A 20,079-nucleotide genomic window follows, 5' to 3' on the forward strand; every position below is an offset into this window, starting at 1 on the left:
CTCGGCTTGTACTACAGTTATTTCCTACATTTCCTGGAATAACTTCCTCAGAGAAGGGCTGTGGACATGCTGCTTTTGTGGAATGTGGAAACATAGACACAAATAGAGCTTGGAAATGTGATATTTCAGCTGTGGCATTGAGACACCTTGTGGTTTTGTTGCACCAGTGTGTACTGAGTCTCCTGTTAGTGGAGATAATGGAGTTAATGAAGCAATGCCTGTGATGGCAATGCTGCAACATTCAAGAAGAAATGAAACCTTGTGATAGGCTAGATTTGTCGACGAGCTGTGAGTACAACCAATGATTGGATATCTTCTGGGATTGTTTCAGGTGAATCACTGAGGTTAAAAAACAGCACAGACAAAATAGTCTTGTTTACTTAATGTTCAAACAAACAGTTGCTGATTTAAATGTTGCCATTTTTGGTGCAAGTAGGAAGATTTTATTACATTAAAACAAAGCCAGGCTAACTGTTTTCTAGTCTTTGTGCCAATCTTGTGACCCCCTCTGAAGCCCAACCCACAGAAACCAGCGCTCAAGGGCACCTTATCCTAGGTTTGAACTGGTAAACTTCCGGTCACATTCTTCTGCTGCTGCAGCTCCCACTCTGATGTCTTCTGCTCTCATCTGTAGGAGCAGTGCAATCCAATACTCCCATCTCTGCACTGAGGCAAAACGGCTGTTGAAGCAGAGCAAACGCCTCTTTGTCTGCTCTGTTTCTCAGCGTGATTACAGCCAGCACATCTGAAGCCCGTCATCTGTGGAGCCGAACAGTTGTCCAAAGGCCCTTCGGCGGGGCTGTCAGTGCAAAACACGGAATGTCGGAGCTTCCATCTGCACTCTGAGCCAAAATGGGAGGTCAAGCGCCCCGTGGGGAGTTCTGTTTGGCAGCTTCTTGTTAAACATCCCTCAAAAAGCCAGATTCCTCTGGTAAATCTAACAACCCAATGTGCTGTACGATGGAGCCAGAAGCAGAGGTCGTGAGTGCTGGAAGTGTAGAACCTTGGACAGATTGTCTCTCGCAGCAGAGAAAAAAAAAACCCTCCTTTAAAAAGAGTCAGGACAGCATGCCAAGGTCGACGCTGTGTTTGCTAACACAGCACATATGGAAACACCTCAGTGGCTTTTGTCATTCTAACTTCTGGGCTGAGGCCAAAACAGCATTCTGAGTGGGACCTGAGGTTTACATACGAGCTAAGGCGAGCCCAGACTTAGAGCCACACGACAACAGAGATAACAAACACCAGAAGCTGAATCTGTGCTACTAACTGTGTCTTCTGTAACGAGCCTTGTTTATATGGAGCTGTCGAAAAATAATTGCATTTCTCTTACACGGGGAGGAACTGCAGAACAGAGGTGCAATGATTAGATGTAATTGTGGAGGGCTGTTAAGTGGGAAAGAATGCGCTGGTAATGATGATGATGCTGAGGGGTGGGGGGGGGGGGAGAGGAAGTAACCACAGAGCCGAGGAGATGATGATTCTCTGAACATCACCAGTCATTTCACATCATCACTTACTCGAGTTTAACCGCTGTTCATGCAGGACAGAGTCATGATGACTGTGCATGCACTGCCACATTTCACATTCAGCTCACACACAGACACACCTTCAAGCAAATGGATTTATTAGACGATTAATCAAATATAGATCGACAGACAGATCAGCACCAATTTACACGAAGAGCTGCTGTTTTTCCTTTGGGTTCTAGACTGTTGTTTGTTGTCATTTTGGTCTTCGCTTTGGATTCTGGGAAATTGTGGTGGGCTTTTTTCACTTTTCTGTGACATTACAAGACATAACAATTTCTGGAATTGAATTGAAAAAAAAGATTAAAATATGATGAAAATGATTGTTTTGTTGCAGTCCCAAGGGGTGGTGCATTTTTGCTGCTCTGCACCAATCACAGGACCATAATACTGTGTATCTGCCACAGGTCGAAAAGGTTACTGATAAATAATGAAGACAAAATTCTTTTTTACACAACCATTTTTGCCAAGTGCTAAGTACTTTGGTTTACAAACTAATTTTCCAGATGGATTAAAACCTGCTTCTCATTCCAGTTTATACCATTATCAATCTCCCTCCCGCTGACTCCCATTAGCTGCTCAGAGATGAGGACGATGCCTAAAGTGTGCCACCACTGTCACACAATGTTCCAGCTACATAAACCATGCAAGACAAAAAATAGAAACTGTCATTTATCTTTTTGAGATAATCAATTATTATTTATTTAATCTATGAATCCTGAGGTTCTCAGAGATGAAAATCTCACCTTGCAACTGCTTATTGACTCTAAACATGTTTAAAAAAAAAAGAGAAAATCCTTACAATGCAGGGGCTTACAAATATACAATACAAATATTTGGAAACTTCACTTCATTATAGAAAAGGTTTGGAATCATAGACCTGAAACGATAAATTTGATAACTAAAAATTAAAATTTAGAATCTTATGTGCCCAAAACATCCGAAACACTCTCTAAAACAAAATCAGCCAGTTTCAAATATCAGATGCATGTCGTTTAGCTTTAAATAACCACTGGCCAGAGGCAATGGACCACACAAAGACCCTGATGCACGCACACACACATCGCTATAATCTACTGAAGACAGAAAGAGGTATGTAGAATAGTACCAATATCCAACAGTGACAAAAGAAAATACAGACAAACTCTGCATGGACCTCATTTCACAGCCACAGTGAAAGTGGGAGAGACCACCAGGGGAGACAGGAGAGAGACCAAAATACACAGGCGAGGATCAGCAGGAAACACACACACACACACACACACACACAGACCTATAAGACTTCATTTCCTGTTTGGATGAGTGCCATTCTTCCTCGACGGGAGGCCAAAAAGCCAGCGCTGCAGCACACAGACGCAACTCTAAGTCTTTGCATGCGTGTGTGTGCTCTTATCACGGCACTGCACACACACACACACACACACACACACACACACACACACACACACACACACACACACACACACACACACACACACACACACACACACACACACACACACACACACACACACACACACACACACACACACACACAAGCAGCAGAGTGTAACGGCATGCAATTGTACATCCGAGGAATGAGGACTGGAATGAAAAACAACCAAAACAACCAAATGCGTGCCAGGCTGAGATAACAATTACAAACCGAATCCTAGTTTGAATACAAGCAGTGGGCTGACTCGTGTAATCAGATAAGAATATTGTGCAAGTGTAGTAACAGCGTCTCAGTGAACCTCGCAGCTGTGGGAACAAACCGGGAGTGTACTCTGGCTGTGTGTGCGTCAGCTGCTTTCTGCATCCAGCCTGTTGTTGTGCTGCTTCATCGCTGTGGTCGCTGGGTTCAATCGGCACGCTGGCCAGCTCCGAATGTTAAGTGCGAGCCATTCACATCGTTTTAAAACACAGCTGCACTGGCAAAATACCGAGCTGCAAAATGTGATTTTGTAAAATCAAGTCCAGAAATCCATCAGTTGTTTTTTCACCACACTGTCAAGAACAGTCACATTCCCATTTGATTAATTAACAGAGTGGTTACTTGTGGTATAAGAGCAGTCTAATTTACAAATTGATACTGATCAGACTACTGATGCTACTTTGTCTTGCAAAGACTGCCACTTGAGGCTTTGCTGACCAGAGTTTCCCACTATTGTTGCTTGAAACTGACTCACCATTTCCTCCACGACTGACATGCTGCCATGAGACAGATGCGGAAAAAATGGTCACTTGTTCTTGCTAATAATGTTCCAAAGACCGATTTAAAATAAGTCACTAAGAATTGAGGGGGATTTCTAAGAGGGCAGCACTAAAAATTGTTTTGACTGCATGTAAGCAAAACATCAAAAAGGTCAATTATAGCTCAGCGTGTGTGGGTGTTAGCAAGTGTCAATTCATCACTGGCTGTTTTGCGGTCTTCATTCTCAACTTGGTAGTAATGATTCTTTGTTCTGTGTTTGTATCTACTAATGAAGACATGGGTGCACTAACAGTATTTATAACAGGTACAATCTGTTGCAGTAGAAAAATGTGAATTTTCACGTTAAAAATGCAACTAGTGGCTGCAGCCTTACTTTTATTCTCCCAAGATAAAAATGCCTCAGAAAGTGTTTTTACTCCATGCGTGTTAGAAATATTACAAGCGTATCAAACAGTAGGTGGGTTTCATTCCATCTGGTAGTTTCAATTTGTACATAAAATATTGCAAAAGTTTTTATGCTCGGCTGAGGTGGAAAAGTTGTTTTGCAGATTTTGCTGAAATTTGGTTAAAATCTGCACTAAATTTGGATGGAAATCTGGCCAACGACCCCTCTGATGTGCACTGTACTGAACTGTGAGCTGAATGTTACACCTCTAGTACGCACAATGTGACAATATGTAGTTTTTATTGGAGCTACTCTTCTCCTTGTTATTCTGAGCTCCTGCAGAATTTCTCCAAGTAAAGTTGCTTTGCTTCCATTGTTAAGTCTCATTCTCCACACTAACACTCCCTCAACGACGTTGTCTCAGGTGAACGACAGGTTTATGTAGCTGCATGCCTCTGTGTTCAGTTTCATAAAAATAAATTTATGTCATGCAGGAAAAAACACTCTGTGAAACTTGGTATCTGTGTCAGGGGAAAGGAAAAACTCATAATCAGGACACAGGAGCTGCAGCATGAATTCGTAGGCTCTATGTGCATGATCCCCCAACACACACATACTCTATTCTCCCTCTCTTCCCTCTCTATTCGGGGTATCACAGAGAGGTTCTCAATGTGGGGCATTTTCTTCCGCCGGACAGACAAAGCGCTCCCTGTTCGCAGCCTCTTAGCAGCCACTTCACACGCAGCACAAGGTGGACGCCCCACAAGCTACTCTTTTTTCCCCATAAGCTCTTCCGCCTCAGTACTGCAAAGAGACTCGGTTTGTGAAAAGCAGCAGCAGCAGGGGAGGTGACGCACAAACAAATACCTGTCAGCACACAAACATACACACAGATGCAAGCACACATGTTTGCTATTAAGTTCTGCAGCCTGACCATGACGTCCACTGAATATCAATAAGCAACTCAGGTAAAGATGCAACAGGCCTAAAAAAAACACAACAAACACTGTTTAAAATGATATTTAATTCTAGCATGTAAGAATTCTGTTTGATGATATCCTTTCGAAAATGTTGATATTACTGGAAACTGAACAGCTCCTACTGGCATCTTGACAGCTAATCAATTAGTAGATTAGCCCAGCGGTTTCCAACCTGGGGGCTTGGACCCACAATGAACATCTGAGGGGTCACAAAGTTATCAACGGGATGCTACAGCATAAAAACATGTTTTTTTCAGTGCAAAACTCAATTTCTTTTTTTCAGATCTTCACCTAATCTTTGCTTACTTGTTGGAAAATTTTAGATAATGTTCATTCCCAACATTGGAAAATGTTGATTTAGTCACAGGTAATATGCCAGTGGCCAGGAGGTTTAATAGTGTAACAGACAGAAACTTGTTTAACAACACTTTTTTAAAGTTAGTTAATCATTTAAGCAGTTTATCACGGCAAACTGCACTGGGTTCAGCTTCTAAAATGGGAAGATTTGCTCATTTTCTCTGCTTTACATGATAGTAATTTGAATATTGCATTTTGGGCTGTAAATTTGGCCAAATCTAGTAATCTGATGTCATATTGGGCTCTAAGGAAACATTTCATGGATCCAAAACATAGTTCACAGATGAACCGCTGAAGAAATGAATCATTATTTGCAGCTTTAAGGTTGTTTAAACACAGATTTTTAATATAAGACTAAAAATTTGCAGAGGCTGAAGTTTTTTTTTTTAAATCCCTAAAGATATTTTATTTGGACTGAATTATGCATCTTATTTGTTCCTTTTTCAACACTTCAAAAATAGTAGCCAATGTCAGTCTTGCACATGAAAAATACAAGATCCGATGTGCTGTATTACAGTATTGGATAGTACAACATACTCGGTATCCAACTCCGAGGGATGCCTCAGTTCCATGCCACCACAACGCAGACACACCCTGACCAGAGCAAACCCCTTGTAACTGTGGGCAGACCAAAAGGAAACAGCTCTGACGCCAGGCAACGTCTCACCACACACTGACTGACACGTTAATGTAAGAGAGCCACATCCTGAGGCATCCTAGCTTGAGGCATGGATGGGCACAGGACACAATTAAGGGGAAGACTGTGGAAAGATGTAGATATGTTGGTGTGCTTACGTATTGCCAAGTAAATTCTGAGGTGTGTTTATTATTGGCGTCTCGAGGATAAAGGAGTCGGGGTTCTCATTTTCCAGAGGTATTCACCTGAGGAAACTTCCTTTCCTTGCCTCTCCACTGTTAAAACAACACATATCACGCAAGCTACAGGCCTTCCTCTCCATTACACATCCAGCAGTGTGGAACACTGGCCTCGAGGGCTGCCGCTAATCTCATATCCATGAGCAGCGAGGGCAACATGATAATGATCCACCTCTGAACCGGACCGCGGAGAGCAATAAAACACACCCACAGCCTGCAGAGCTCACAGCTCTGCCTCTTTATTATTAAAACAGAGATACGCTTCATTACGGCAAAACACATTAGGACCTCTCCTCTTGCTTGTTCATGAAAAAAACAACTAGACGATGATGAAGATGTTGTGAACGAGAGGATCATTAAGCATTCCGCGTTTTCTCGTTCGTTATCAAGGCCAAGCTGTTAAATCATTCACATTTCTCACAGACAACTTAAGCAAATTAGAAAATGGTGATATTACTTGAAACAAAATGAAGAAACCCAAAAAAGAGAAGGAAAATCTTTACTGACCATCATCTGACCTAATGTGACACCATCTAGTTTGCTTCACCATGGCTACACAAAGTACATAAGAATAGCACAGGAGGGATGGAATTTCCCATGCACAAGACAAGAGACAGTGATGAGCAGTTGCATCAGAGACAGAAGTCAGACAATGTAAGCTCGGCCTGGAGTTTACCGTATGGCAGTGGCTTTCTTCACTGGTCTAAAGTACCATGTCTAACTGTCTTTCATATGCTTTTCCGAAGTGGCCCAGGGGGTTGTCATGGAGACCCAGGCAGGCAGCGGCATCATTGTGACCTTGGTGTCGGCTGAATGCCGCTCGTCAGGATATTGACTCAAAACCTGAAGGAGTGTAAATATGCCTTTTTGGTCTCTCTCGCCTTTCTTTGCTTGTCATCATCCATCTTCCATTTCCTTCTGCCTTCCGTCTGACTTGCCAGATCTCTCTCTCAAGCCCTCGAGTCTCACAAGTCCTCTTTCCTTCCATTAGACTGAAAATCTGACCTTCAGTGTATCCTGAAGAATTTCTGGCACTTTTAGCAAAGCTCTGTCAGAGGAAAAACACAGATAGCGGGCACTGGACAGACAAAACCAAAAGGAACTACTCCTTCCATTCCACACCTATCACTTTCACTGTTACAGCGTCAAAAACCTCATTTTTAACAGTTATTTTACGTATTCGGACTCAACCACGGGTGTGTTATAATTGTTCCAGGTCAGGTGAGTGCCTCCCAGTTCTAATCTACGAGATGCCACATGGCTGGTGCTCTTTGTTTGATTTGTCTGAGCTCTTAATGCCTTCATTGGATGAGCGACTGGATTTACGTGCACATGGCAGAAGCCTCATGTTATCAAAAGGAAAAGGGTTAGGAAAGCAAAAAAAAAAAAAAAAAACTCTGATGGCATCTACAAAGCTACAGATTTCGACACGCGTTCACATGAGGAATTACCTGGATTAGGGGTTAGCACTGCGGATAAAAAACTTTTATCACAGTATATGTTTATACCACAGTAACAATCGTGGTATAATAAATGTTCTGGAAAATAAATCGAGAAATTGGTCATGATATAACAACCACACAGGAACATCTGTTTTTGGTTGACAACAGACTCACAAGTGCAGAATCCGACTGATTGTGGTGAATGTAAATGGTGTGCAATGCTAAAAGAAAAACTAACAGACCACCAGTCATTTAGCCAAACAGACAGCCAGTCAGACATTTGGACAAGACTGACAAACCGAATAAAAAGGAACCATGGATACAACAGAGGCCTCGTACTGTGTTTGAAAATAACAGAGTCTGTGTGAAAGTGAGAGGAGAAGTGGGAAATGTGGGGTACCATTCTTCACAGCTGTATGGTCTGTGGTATGTGTTTCTGTGTGTATTTCTGACCTGGGAGATGTGGTTGATGGAGGACTCCATGCGCCGCAGCTGCGAGGCCTGGATGTCCAGCAGCTGGAGAACATTGTTGGCTAAGGCATTGATCTGGTAGGCCACGCTGGCCAGGGACTGGGTGGTGTAGGCTTTGGTCTCCTCCAGAGCTTTCCTCTTGTCCTGCGCCTGTGCATGATAAGGGATTAGAGAGAGGAAGAGGGGAAAAAAAGATGAAAAAGGATGGCAGAGGAACCCAGTTACTGGTAATATCACATAACAGTCGCATCCATCTTTTAGCCCTGTATCCAGGTCAGGTTTGTGGTGGATTCGGGCCAACTGAGCCAAGACATCCCCCCCCACCCCAACTCAGCTCCCCATTCCCCAGATACCACGCTCTCTCTGCAGGAATTTGAGATGATGTAACTCATTCTACGGCAGCCATATTGGCAGCTCTGAGAACATAGTGTGAACAGCTCAAGACCTGAAGGCAAATTCATAAATGCACTGAGAAAGCATCAGTTTACCTGTGACAACTTTCAATTGTTTAATTCCCTGCAGTTCTAGACAACATTCAGCATTTTGTACATGTATCTGCTATTTATACAAGACAAAGCAATGCTCCAAAAACCCGTGCTCTATAAAACACTCACTGCTGAAAAACTGAAAAAAAATCTGCTACAATGAAGGCTAAAAGTTTTTGTACATTACTAGACACAAAACTGCCTACTTTTCTAGCATTTAACTAGGTTTGCTTGGTCACAAATGGCAAACACAAACAGCCAACTGCGCTAACGGCAAAAAGAAGCTGTGTATTTAGCCATATTTTGGCAAAGATATGAGTAGAGCTAAGGTTTTATGCTAAGAAAGAAGCTAATGTAGCTACAAACTTTTAGGGCAGCATTTTTTTTTAGCATATATTAAGTAGTTGTTTAAAAAAGTTTTGGCGAAGTACTTCTTTAATGTGTTTAGTAGAAGCCCACAGCAGCATTAGCTTGCTTGCTAGTTAGCTGCCAAAACCATTAGCTGCACAAACAAGCACTTAAGTTTGTTTTTTGGCTTTGCTAGGTGGTTAACTAGCCAGCAGGTTAATTTCTGAAGCTACTTCTAGGAGCTTCTGTTGTTAAATGTCATCTGCAGTAAATGCATTTAAGGAATACTCACCTTTCAGCACCTTTCAAGCCTACAGGCTGTGGCGCTTACGAGCATTAGCATCAACAGCACAGAGTGGCTGGGTTAATTAATTAGCCTGCTGGCTAGTTAGTGGGCTAACAAGTCAAACAAATAAAGGGTGTTTATTTAGGATGACTGAGCTGACAGAAGATACAACTCATAATGCTGTGAAACAAACTAAGGCCAAAGTTTAGTTTTCTACAATAAGCTAAACATGGAAAAACTCAGCATAAAAAAAAAGAAACAGGCTCTGCACGATTTGGCCTGTTGTGCTGTACTCAGACACATTCTTTCTCCCCGCCGTTTTGAAACGACAGTTCCAAAGGCTAAAAAGTGGCTCAACCAGACAAACTGTGGTAATGACACGTTCACATCAAACAAGCTGAGGCAAAGAGTCAAGCTCCAAACTGAGCCATCGTGTTTGATCTCTGTGGGCTCTTCCCAACACGGCTCACTCATAAAGCCGAGTCCAACGAGCACTGCCTGGAGGGCGACACTGGGCCTCGATAACAGACTGCTGTAGCAGGGGGTAGCTGGTGGTGGAGGAGATGATTATTGGTAGTAGAAGTCATGAGAGGACGGACGGCCAAAATGAAAACAACCACGCCACTGCGCGTCTCATTACTGATTCCTCTTGGCAGCGCCTAACTAATCCAGAAGCAATCCGTACGGCTAAAAGCTCCTGACCTGGAGAGCTGCCGTGCTGGTTAGCCTCGGCCGGGTGAGGGGGTGACAGCGTCAGCGGTGTTTCTTTTCGCAGGAATCAGAGCGGCAGATGTGCTGTGAGATAACAGCCCGAGGAAGGAGGAAAGATTCCTCCAGAGGGCTCAGAGCAAAAGGCCATCTGTTGAAAGCACATCGTCATTCATGTGCACTCACAGACACCTACTACTGACGCTGCGATATGCAGCGTGGTAGACAGAGACACAGCTGCAGCAAAATATAGGAAACAACAAAAACAAACAGACTAGACAGCCTTATGTCTACGATGGCAGCCTCTAAATTTCAAGAGGATGGAGTTTTTGCTGTGTAGGGACAAGAGAGTTCAAACAGATTGATGAACAACATATGCTTGCCTGTACAGAACTGCTGGCCTACATATCAAGCTGCAAGTCAGTGATGGTTGTTTAAACCACGAGAATTTCTCAGCATTAAAATTTAATTCGCACTGCAAAATCCTAGAAATAAAAAAAAAAAAAAATGTTGCAATTCCCTGTGATTTGTGATGCAAAGAGCACCTGTAATATTAAGAGACTGCGCAATGAAAAGGGGCATTCCACTCAGTGCTGCAATACTGAACAGTGATGTGTGAAGAAATACAACTTTAGATGCTGCAGGTCTCACAAGCACATTCATTCAAGGTAGTCTATGTTTTCACCCAAAGCACAACATGTGATGTTTAGCTCATGTTTTTCAATGGCTGTAATTGATGCGTTTTTAAAATGTGTCCAATCCACTTTCATGGTTTATCATGAGTTTATCATGTATTCTGCATGAATGCTTGCGTTATGCTCCAAGTAAGATGAAGAGGAAGCGAGAGACATGGTTTCATGTAAGCGGTGGAAAAAGAATGGGTATGCTCTGACATCCAATTGCAAGACCACAATGAAATGTGTCTCTCATCAACTACAAGATGGAACAGCACAAGATAACAACTCCACTGGTTGCAAACAGAAGCGCATTGTATGTAAGCTTGTGATAAAATGACCCTGCTTCTCACTTCATTTAAAACTTCAGTAAACAGTTTCTGGTCTCAATTGCTACTTTCAAGTTTTCTTCAATACAGCATTTTGTAAATTATGCTCGGATTTAGAGTAAAACAGACAAAAAGTGGGGTATGCTTTAGAGCGTGGCTGCTTTGTTCCTATAACAGAATGACCTCGGGTTCTCAGTCAGATCCAATCAGGACTGAGTTGCAGCAACGAGTGTCCTCCCCAGATCCACCCTTTTGTCCAAATATGGTCACTTCTGACTCCAGAAAACCAAGACAGTGATGGCCGTGATTCCAAACTCAAGGCTTCAAAACCGTAGCCCACAAACCAATGGGTGACGTCACGGTGGGCTTATACTGATCTGAACTGCATTAGCTGCCAGGGCTGTGATGAGAGGTCAGCGGTGGGCGTTTGGAGGACAGATGCCACACTTGATTACATTGCCACAGGCGGCATCTCAGAGCCGTTTACTTTAGTTAAAGGCCTCCCTAGTCCCTTCACTTGTTCACGCTTCAGAGGTTGGCCTCTGAAGCGTGAATCTAAACTAACCATGAAACTAACCATATTTGTTGTTCAATTAACCAAGAATGTTTTACCCTCGATGACATCTATCTTCAGTGAGAAACCAGCAGGAGCACAGTTGATATTCAGAAACCAAACAGTGTTTGAGACCTTCGCCAGGAAAGGAACAAATCACGTGCTGCTCAGTACGAAAGGTAAATAACAGCAGCGGAGGGCTGAGCGTAGTGTACCACAGCAGGGGATGCAAAGAATGAGGTGAGCTCCCAGAGAGCTTCAGTGCTCCTGGGGCACTTTATCTCATATTTCTGAGCTGAGTAATGACTGAAAGAGACTCCAGAATATCCAGGCAGTAGTAGACAGGCTGTCAGCACCTCAGCTGGGTTTAAAAAGGGAGTACGGAGGAATGCACAGTGTGTGTGTGTGTGTGTGTGTGTGTGTGTGTGTGTGTGTGTGTACACACAATGAAATTATAGCTGGGAGCTGAGGCAAGCTAGATAATCAAACAACCACTTGAACACAGCAAAAATACAGGGCTAGAGAAGCAATGTGTGCAATAAAAAAGTTAAAAATTCTACAAAATCTTGCTAAATGATTGATAGCAAATGTTGTATGTACGCTTGTGTGTGGGCTGATTTGGCAGGAGGAAGGGAGTGGCAGTCACAAGAACGGATTTGTCTCCTGGGATGTTTTTGAAGCTCGGAAGCACTGAACTGGTTAAATCCATTTCACTTCGTCACCCATCCAGTCTGGTGAGATAACGGCCAACAACCGCCACTGAAGTGCAATTAATGCCTTTTTGAACAAGGTGGAGCACTGCTTCAGCGTCAGGGCCCGCCAGCTGCATCGACACAGCAGGACGGAAAGGTCCAGACTTCCTCCCTGAGGATAGAAATCGTTCACCCTCCACCCAGAAGCCTGGGTAGAAGTAGGAAATGGACAAAATGAGTATTCCTCCTCACATGACTCATAGAAGATCTCAGGAAGTGAGAGAAAATACCCAAACCAAAGCGTGGAACATGACACAAACTCAACCTCTTTACGCACGGATTCAGAAAGAGAGTTCAGTAGTGCGCTACATCTGTTTGTACTGCACTGAGTGTTCAAACATGTACGAACATTCGACAATAAAACAACACTAGACAGCGTCTCTGCTGTGCAATCTGCTCGCGGATTTGTACAGCTGACAAGCACATTTGCATTTATGTGCTCGCACTTGTCCGGAGGGGAAATGCTATCGGAACAAAAAAAAAAAAACTTTCAGGAATGTTTGGAATTCTCCAACAAACCGTCCTTCAAACTTTCAAGTGTTGCTGGAGAACTCAAGTGTCGGGGACGCACGGAGGAACAAAAAAACAAACATAAAGTAACGGAAACACAGAGGATTTATTTGTCTTCTGTGAACGGGACAAGTTAGAGGAGAAGCAGATCCAGGTCTTGACAAACTACCAGCACCTCAGCAGACGTGGTACCTACGACGAAGGCGGTGTAGCCCAGAGCTGAATGAGTGCAAATCCAACTGGAAGGTCACGGAGCTCACACGGCACTGTGCTGCGCGTGATGCATCGACCGCCGATTACTGCAGACTGGACAGGGTGAGGATCAGCGAGACAGATGAGAGCCTGAGCTCTGAGGGTTGTTCTATCGATGCTGCTGTCTGACGGCCAGCAGCTGATTGGGAATGAGGTGGAGCCAATGAATATGAGATTACAGGCAAGACACCGAGATTTACTCTGGCTATTTCATGGTCATTTGATTCCTTTAGGGATATATTACAAAACAGAAGGTAAAAACTATCCAGAGATGGCTTAGGGCTAAAATAACAGCAAATCAGTGACACAAATATGATCAGAAATGACGACATGCTAGGGACAAAGTTAACGATACCATCATTACAGAGGAATTCCAGTATTTGTCAGTCTAGGTGTTATTCCTTTTTATTTCTGTCCATTCTGATTATTGGTCTTAAGGGGAAATATTTTACTCACCACCTCTATCTATGGCTGCGCGATATGACCAAAACCTCACATCCTAACATAGGTGATTTCATATCTAGATAATGATACATATCACGATGTAGCACATTTCCTGTAAATTCAATGAACAAATAACTTGACCACATGGAAACACCTTTTTAAAAGTACGGTTTCCTGGTCTGACATACAAGCTCACTGTTTTGTCTTGGCTGACGAAATAAACAACAGCATAATGTGAAACGATGCAACGCTTTTCTACTATCACATGATGGATATTGTCATATTGCAAAGCCCTATTTTTGTCATGAAGAGTTGGGAAACGTAATATTGATTGGGGCCGCTGCGGCTGGTATCCAGGTTGGCAAATACCAGAATTTTCTCTTTAACTTTACAGATGCTGGAATTGATTAATAGAGATCATTGGTCTTAATGGTTTGTCTCTGTCCAGCCTTGCTTGTTGGAGATTTAAAAAACTGCTTGACATGTCAGTCTTAATAAAATGAAAGAGACCGCATCAATGTGGGGTAAGTTTCTACACTTCTAAATGTGAAACTGTGAGAAGCCGACAGAAGCCACCTGAGGAGACAGACAGGGTAGTGAGAGTGACACTGGGACGTGTTAAGAATAAAGAAAACCTGCAGACTTAACAACTTCAATGGTTCCTCGAGTGAAGTCTTAGCTCTTTATAAAAACTCAGAAGTACGCTACGTGAATTCATGATTCCTCCTCCTCTACCGGGGCAGATGGAGGCTGACTGAGAGGCCATAAGGTCTACCTGACCTTGAAGAACTGCCAGCGCACAATTAAAAATTCCTTCAGTATGTCAGGGAAGAGACACAAAGGGGAAGTCTGCACACGGAGGAAACTCATTAACCTTTCTTGAGTGGCTCGCTAATTGGTTCACCCAGGCAGAAAGTCACTGCTCTGTGCCTGAAACAATATATTTAACTGCAAAACAAATAAACACAAACATTTCAGAAAGTTCTGAGCGCTTCTCCGCAAAAAAGGTGAAAAAAAGGCACTAAATTCTGTGTGAATCCAACCACAAGCAGACAATGTTTGAAAGTCTGAAACAATGATGTCAGTATGCTCTCAATTTTCCGAAACTCCTACACTCCGACCAGAATGTAGCAGATCAGTCCGACAGTCTGGAGCAAACCAACCCCAGTCAGCTGAGGGGGAGGAGTGACAGGTGGTCAGAAAGGATGAATGGGCCTGGCCAGTAGGCTGAGAGCCGCCAGGCGTCTCCATGCTGGGAGAAAAACCAGGCCACTCCGCAGAGAGGGAGAAAGTCGGAGAAAGAAGGACAGGAAATGAGGACTCAGAGCAACCCGGAGAGACAGAACTGTGTTAAAAAAAAACAGAGTATTTGCCACCTGCTCTCTTCCAGGAGAGAAACTCGCATTAGTTGTCCTGGGAATACAGTAAAGGACAGGTACAGCAAGGTTATATGACCAGGACACAAAGAGGACATCCCTCTTCCCCAGCACGTCGGACTCCTCTAACATGCTACCTGCATGGATTATGACAGCCCACATCTCAAAACTTCTCGTTCAGTAGAGGTCCAAACTAGAAGCGGCAGTGGGCATCGTGCTGGCTCAGCAGGCGCAGTCACATGGCCAGAGCTTGCAACACTGGTTCTGATCTTGCGTGTGACCTCTCGGTTTGCCACACACTTTACTTCCATTTCCCTATTCTTTGTCCCTGTGTGCTGTTAATTCACCGGAACAAAGACAAACCAACATGGTCTGCAAATGGTCTATATCATCCTAAAATATGTGTCATTACTGTCTGGAAGTGAAATGATGGCGCTACATTTCAATCGTTCCATCCTTTAAGCCCACATCGGTGTTTAATGCAAGAACAGTACAAGAACATTGATTCACTAACACAGCACTAGTTTCTAGTTCAGAAACTGTTGGTCGATTAATCGTTCAGTTGTGCAACAGAAGAATAACTGGCATTAATTCTATCAATCAATGAATGAATAATCAAGAAAAAAATATTCAATATGCTCTGGTTCCAGTTTTATAAAATCTGCTTTTTTTCTTTGTTGTATTGAGAGATTAACTGATGGGGAAATTAAACATTAAATGCAGACCGAAGTTTAACAAAAGTATAATTTATATAAAGCTAAATTTGCTGAAACGAGGCTGTAAATCTGAGCAAGCTTTGGGTGCAAGCAGGCTGCAGTCGATTTAGAGTCTGACACAACGCACACCCCAGCTCTTATTTTCAAGGGTTTATTACTGAGGTTTTGTGCTTTTCAGAGCAAAGAGTGGACTATCCACACCTGCAACGATCAATTAATCTATAGATTATATCACCAATTAACTGCTTTGTTGATTAAATGCTTAAAAAAGTGAAAAAAATGTCCAAATGTCCACGGTGACATGGTCAAAGTGCTGCATTTTGTTCAACCATCAGTAAAAAAACACAAACATATTTTTAATTATACGTGAAAGGCTGCACATTTTGACACCACTGGCCAAGCTGTCCAGCAATTTTCAAAATAGATGCGCACGTATTTTCTGTCGTTTTCAGTTCTATAAATGTGAACCACAGCCTGAACACAACTAACAGAACTGTAGTATTTACTGTATTTAACAAAGCAGCCAGCAGGCCTTTCAGTGTGTCCTGCCAACATGGCCAGGTGGCCCACTTTGCATACAGTGTATGCGTCCTTGTCACAGAGGTTAAACAACCACGCATCAATGGAGAAAAAAAAAAGAAAGGGGGGAAAATATATTTCAAGGCTGTTTTCTTCCTGTAAACGATCTACATTAACAGGAAAATCTGAAAATACAAAGAAAACAGATTTGATCAGATTAATCCCAATAACGTCTGTGCACGTGTCTTAATGTGAAAGGGTGTTTTTCTGGCTCTATTCTTAAGCCACTTCCTGACACAGAGAGAAGGCATTTCCAGGGAGCTGGTCTTCAGAGTCAGCAGGGCAAACAGGAAACATAACTCTGACTTGTCAGTGTGTCATATACCACACACACACACACACACACACACACACACACACACACACACAACACGGTCAAAACAAAAGTCACTACCAGGTTGAGAAAGTGGGGCAGCGATCCCTCCTCAGTTAGCAGACATTTCACCATCTGCTTCGGCCTGCTGAGCCGCACTCCAGCCCACAACACCAAAGCCTCCATGACAAGAGCCGAGAGGGAGAGACGAGGGATGGAAATGTGAGGGAGGAGCGCTGAAAGGACGAGCTGATTCAAGCTGAGGCATGTTGACATGTGCGTGGTGCAGGTCTCGGTGCACACTTACATATGTGTGTGTGTGTGTGTGTGCTGCTATCTCCAGCAGACAGAGCGGGCTTATGAAAAGTGCACCGTTAGTCTGACACTCGGCTTCACACAGAGCGAGCAACGTGCGCTGAAAAGCTTCAAATCCTGCTTTTTTTTAACGTCAGCGCTTTAAACAAGGTGCTCCGCTGCAGCACCGAGCGGCAAATCGGTTAGACACACGGAGCAGAACTTTTCAGGGGGTTTAGTTAAAGTTAGAACCACATCTATATCAAATACCGTCTGCTGGCTTGTCAGCATCATCCACCCGTGCCGTGCTCTCCGTCCACAGCCACATGAAAACCACATCTGAAGTCATTTTTACATCTCATTAAGTTTGGCTCTCAGTGGAGATTTTCAGTCCCATGATGATCTAAATGCTATTTTTGGAGCCTCTGGGCAGTAAATTCTTGTCAGTTTGTACGACAGTGCAGAGTACACCTTGTCACCCAATGCTGGCACATCATCAAGCATGCTTTTAATTGCTCGTCTGACAGGGCCGCTCTTCCATTTTTGACGACACCTCTGTGGCTCTTGACCCGAACACGTCTAAATGCACTTATTGTAAGTTGCTTTGGATAAAAGTGGGTAAATACGGGCAATGGTATCAGTATTGGCCTTTAAAACTAGGGCTGGATATTGTTTCACATTTAAAACTGTGTGCTGATACCAAAACAACACTTCTTGCAATACCTTTTCTTTTTTTTCACTTTTTCCACATGCCAAGAGAAGCCAAAGTTCTCAAGTTCGACCAAAGACAATAACTTCAGAACTTTAGGAACAACTACAAATCTAATAAGATATTCAGCGCCAACTGTTGGTACTTGACAGTTTTGGATAATCTGTGAGTATGTAGGTTTGATACCCAGCCCTACAGCACAGTGAAGTCTTGTCATTTCTGTAGGAAATTGCTAAAAATCAGAAAAACCTATAGGCTGAGGGACCAGTACCGGCCTTCAAAACTTGCTCTGGTGATCCAAAATACTGTCATGCTGCTAAAAATGAACCTGAAACTTAAAGCAATTCCCTGTCACAAGTTAACATTGATTGCTTCTGCTTTTATTATAGACCTCATTGCTGTGCCATCATGGGAAATCAGCCTGCCTCTATCTCAAATTACAACTGGCTGGTGGCAAACAAAATCCACAACAAGGAAATTCCTGCATTCAGACAGCTCACTGTGTCTGAACCGTCATGATAAATAACTGCCCAAAAAGCCACGTCTCGCTTTTGAGAGAGGCGAGAAAGTCAAACACGGCATCCCTCTTGTTTCGGCTGTGTTTGCCTGAGAGCCACAACTGGCTCAAAGCTTCGGGGGCGAGCCTCACGATGCCAAAGCGTCGAGAAGGACGAGGAAGAAAACTAAATTACAGGGAGTCCTTGGGGAGTGCAGCTGGAGCGGACACACCCTCCGTAGCTGATATGGTGGGCTGCTGAAAAATGTTTTCTCACCACCACCACCGCTGTTTGTCTGTCACTTCGTCTGCTCTCAAATGACGGCTCTGACTCTCTCTTTATTTTCCTTTTTAAGCCGTCACTTACCGCAAACATCAGTGTGCTGAAATTAAAAGTAGACGAAGCCATCTGTGGTCACTGTGAAACTGTAGTAAAACAAGCACGCTCAGTAGTGAGGGCTCCACTGCGATAATGACTTCACACGGGGGCTTTCAGAGCATCACTTCACACAGAATTAGCCACTTTATCAAGAAGAAGAAGAAGGACCTAAACCTGGAATGGAGGACAGATGTTAGGCCCCATATGGGCCAGCGGAGATTAAGCAAGCTCTGCTCCCATGAATAAGTTCAGGGGAGGAAAAATCAATACCTCCAACCTTTATTGACTGACTAGCTAACAATTGCTTTACATTCCTCCCTCTGTCTCACAACCTAGCTGCAAGCCTGCAAACCCAGCTGAGTTACCCTGCCTCACCTTTAAGTCTCAACCTAGCGAAAATAAGCAGCCATCCATGCATATATTATGTTTTAATGTGACATTATAACTTGTTTAATGGTTAAAAAAAACGTGCAGCAACAATAAAAGCCATGCATCTGCTATAAGAGCACTGAGTGCTTGTAAGTCTATAATGTTGACCTCCACTGTAATATTCCTGTAGTATCCCAATGGGGGCTTAAACTGTTCTTGTGGTATTAAATGGTGTGTTTAATGACCTCATGGAATGTAATGGCCTGTTAGGTTACTATAATATTCATAAAGACTTATAGTTTTAGAACAACATATAGTTTCACACTTATATAGGTACACATTTTAGGTTATGTTTAGGTGTTATCATCAGTTTAAGCGAACAAACTGCAGTAACTTTTTGTTTTTGTCTTTAAACGAGTTTAAATCATTTTCAACTTGTTCACAGAGCTGCTGTAAAACACGCAGGCCTCCCTATCAGCAGTGAGAGTGGGAGCAGTTTTGAAGCGAGCCCGTGTAATAATAAAAAAGTAGACACACCCTCTGTATAAACGGAATAAATGTGATCGATGGTCCGCACAGATAACTAGCAGCCGAAATGTCCCACCGCAGTAAAGGCACCCGTCAACAAACTGTTATCACGGCTCCGAGCTTTGGGCGAGGAGCTTCATTTCACAACCGAGTTTCTTTATCCACACATTTCCTGTCCCAACAACCATTCAATCCCGAGCTGTGCGCGACAAAAGGAGCTTGAACATAACGTGGTGGCGAACTCACTTACCTGGACATAATTGTTCTCGCAGTAGTCTGCTACTCTGGTGAGGTTTTGGTAACTCTCTACAAGCGCTCTTTTGCCGGCCGGAATCTCTTCCTCTAACAACATTTGTAGCTCTGCCATCTTACATCTCTCCGCAGAGCCTCCCTTCCCTCTGCCTTCCCTTTGATTGAAACAGCCACCAGCCCAGCTCTGCCCCGACAAAAAAAAAAAAAAAAAAAGAAATCCTCAGCCTGCTATTGTGGGATTCCTGTCCTCGCTTTGGCGTAACGTCAAACCGAAGATCGTCTATGCTGCAGACGCTGAGTCACTCCACGGTCTTAAAAGTGTTTAGTCTGCATGCATGGCTTCAGCATTAGTATTATACGTTAACAGGGACTATTTGTGCTACTCCACAGCACAATTCATCATTATTTTAGGCATGTATTTATATTATTCATATGTTTTTGTTATCTAGTAATATTTGCGCTTGCTTCATAATTTTTTTCCAGTTATTATTTA

General features: G+C 43.2%; 1 protein-coding gene across 5 annotated transcripts in view; it reads right to left on the reverse strand.

The window, feature by feature from the left end:
• Nucleotides 1-19,752, reverse strand: part of abi1a (abl-interactor 1a) — a 47,361-nt gene extending 27,609 nt beyond the window's left edge. For 4 of the 5 annotated variants that reach the window (XM_041961296.1, XM_041961295.1, XM_041961297.1 and 1 more), the window contains exons 1-2: nt 19,585-19,751; nt 8,217-8,384 (exon numbers count right to left, since the gene is read on the reverse strand). In XM_041961296.1, coding sequence (XP_041817230.1) covers nt 8,217-8,384; nt 19,585-19,701 — 285 coding nt within the window. In that variant the 5' untranslated portion in view covers nt 19,702-19,751. Of the gene's footprint in view, nt 1-8,216; nt 8,385-19,584 lie in introns of all 5 variants that reach the window. The other variant, XM_041961293.1, reaches the window with a different exon arrangement.
• Between the last annotated feature and the right edge of the window lie 327 nt (nt 19,753-20,079).

The sequence above is a fragment of the Chelmon rostratus genome, chromosome 20 (genome assembly GCF_017976325.1).
Source record: "Chelmon rostratus isolate fCheRos1 chromosome 20, fCheRos1.pri, whole genome shotgun sequence".
NCBI classification, from domain to species: domain Eukaryota; kingdom Metazoa; phylum Chordata; class Actinopteri; order Chaetodontiformes; family Chaetodontidae; genus Chelmon; species Chelmon rostratus.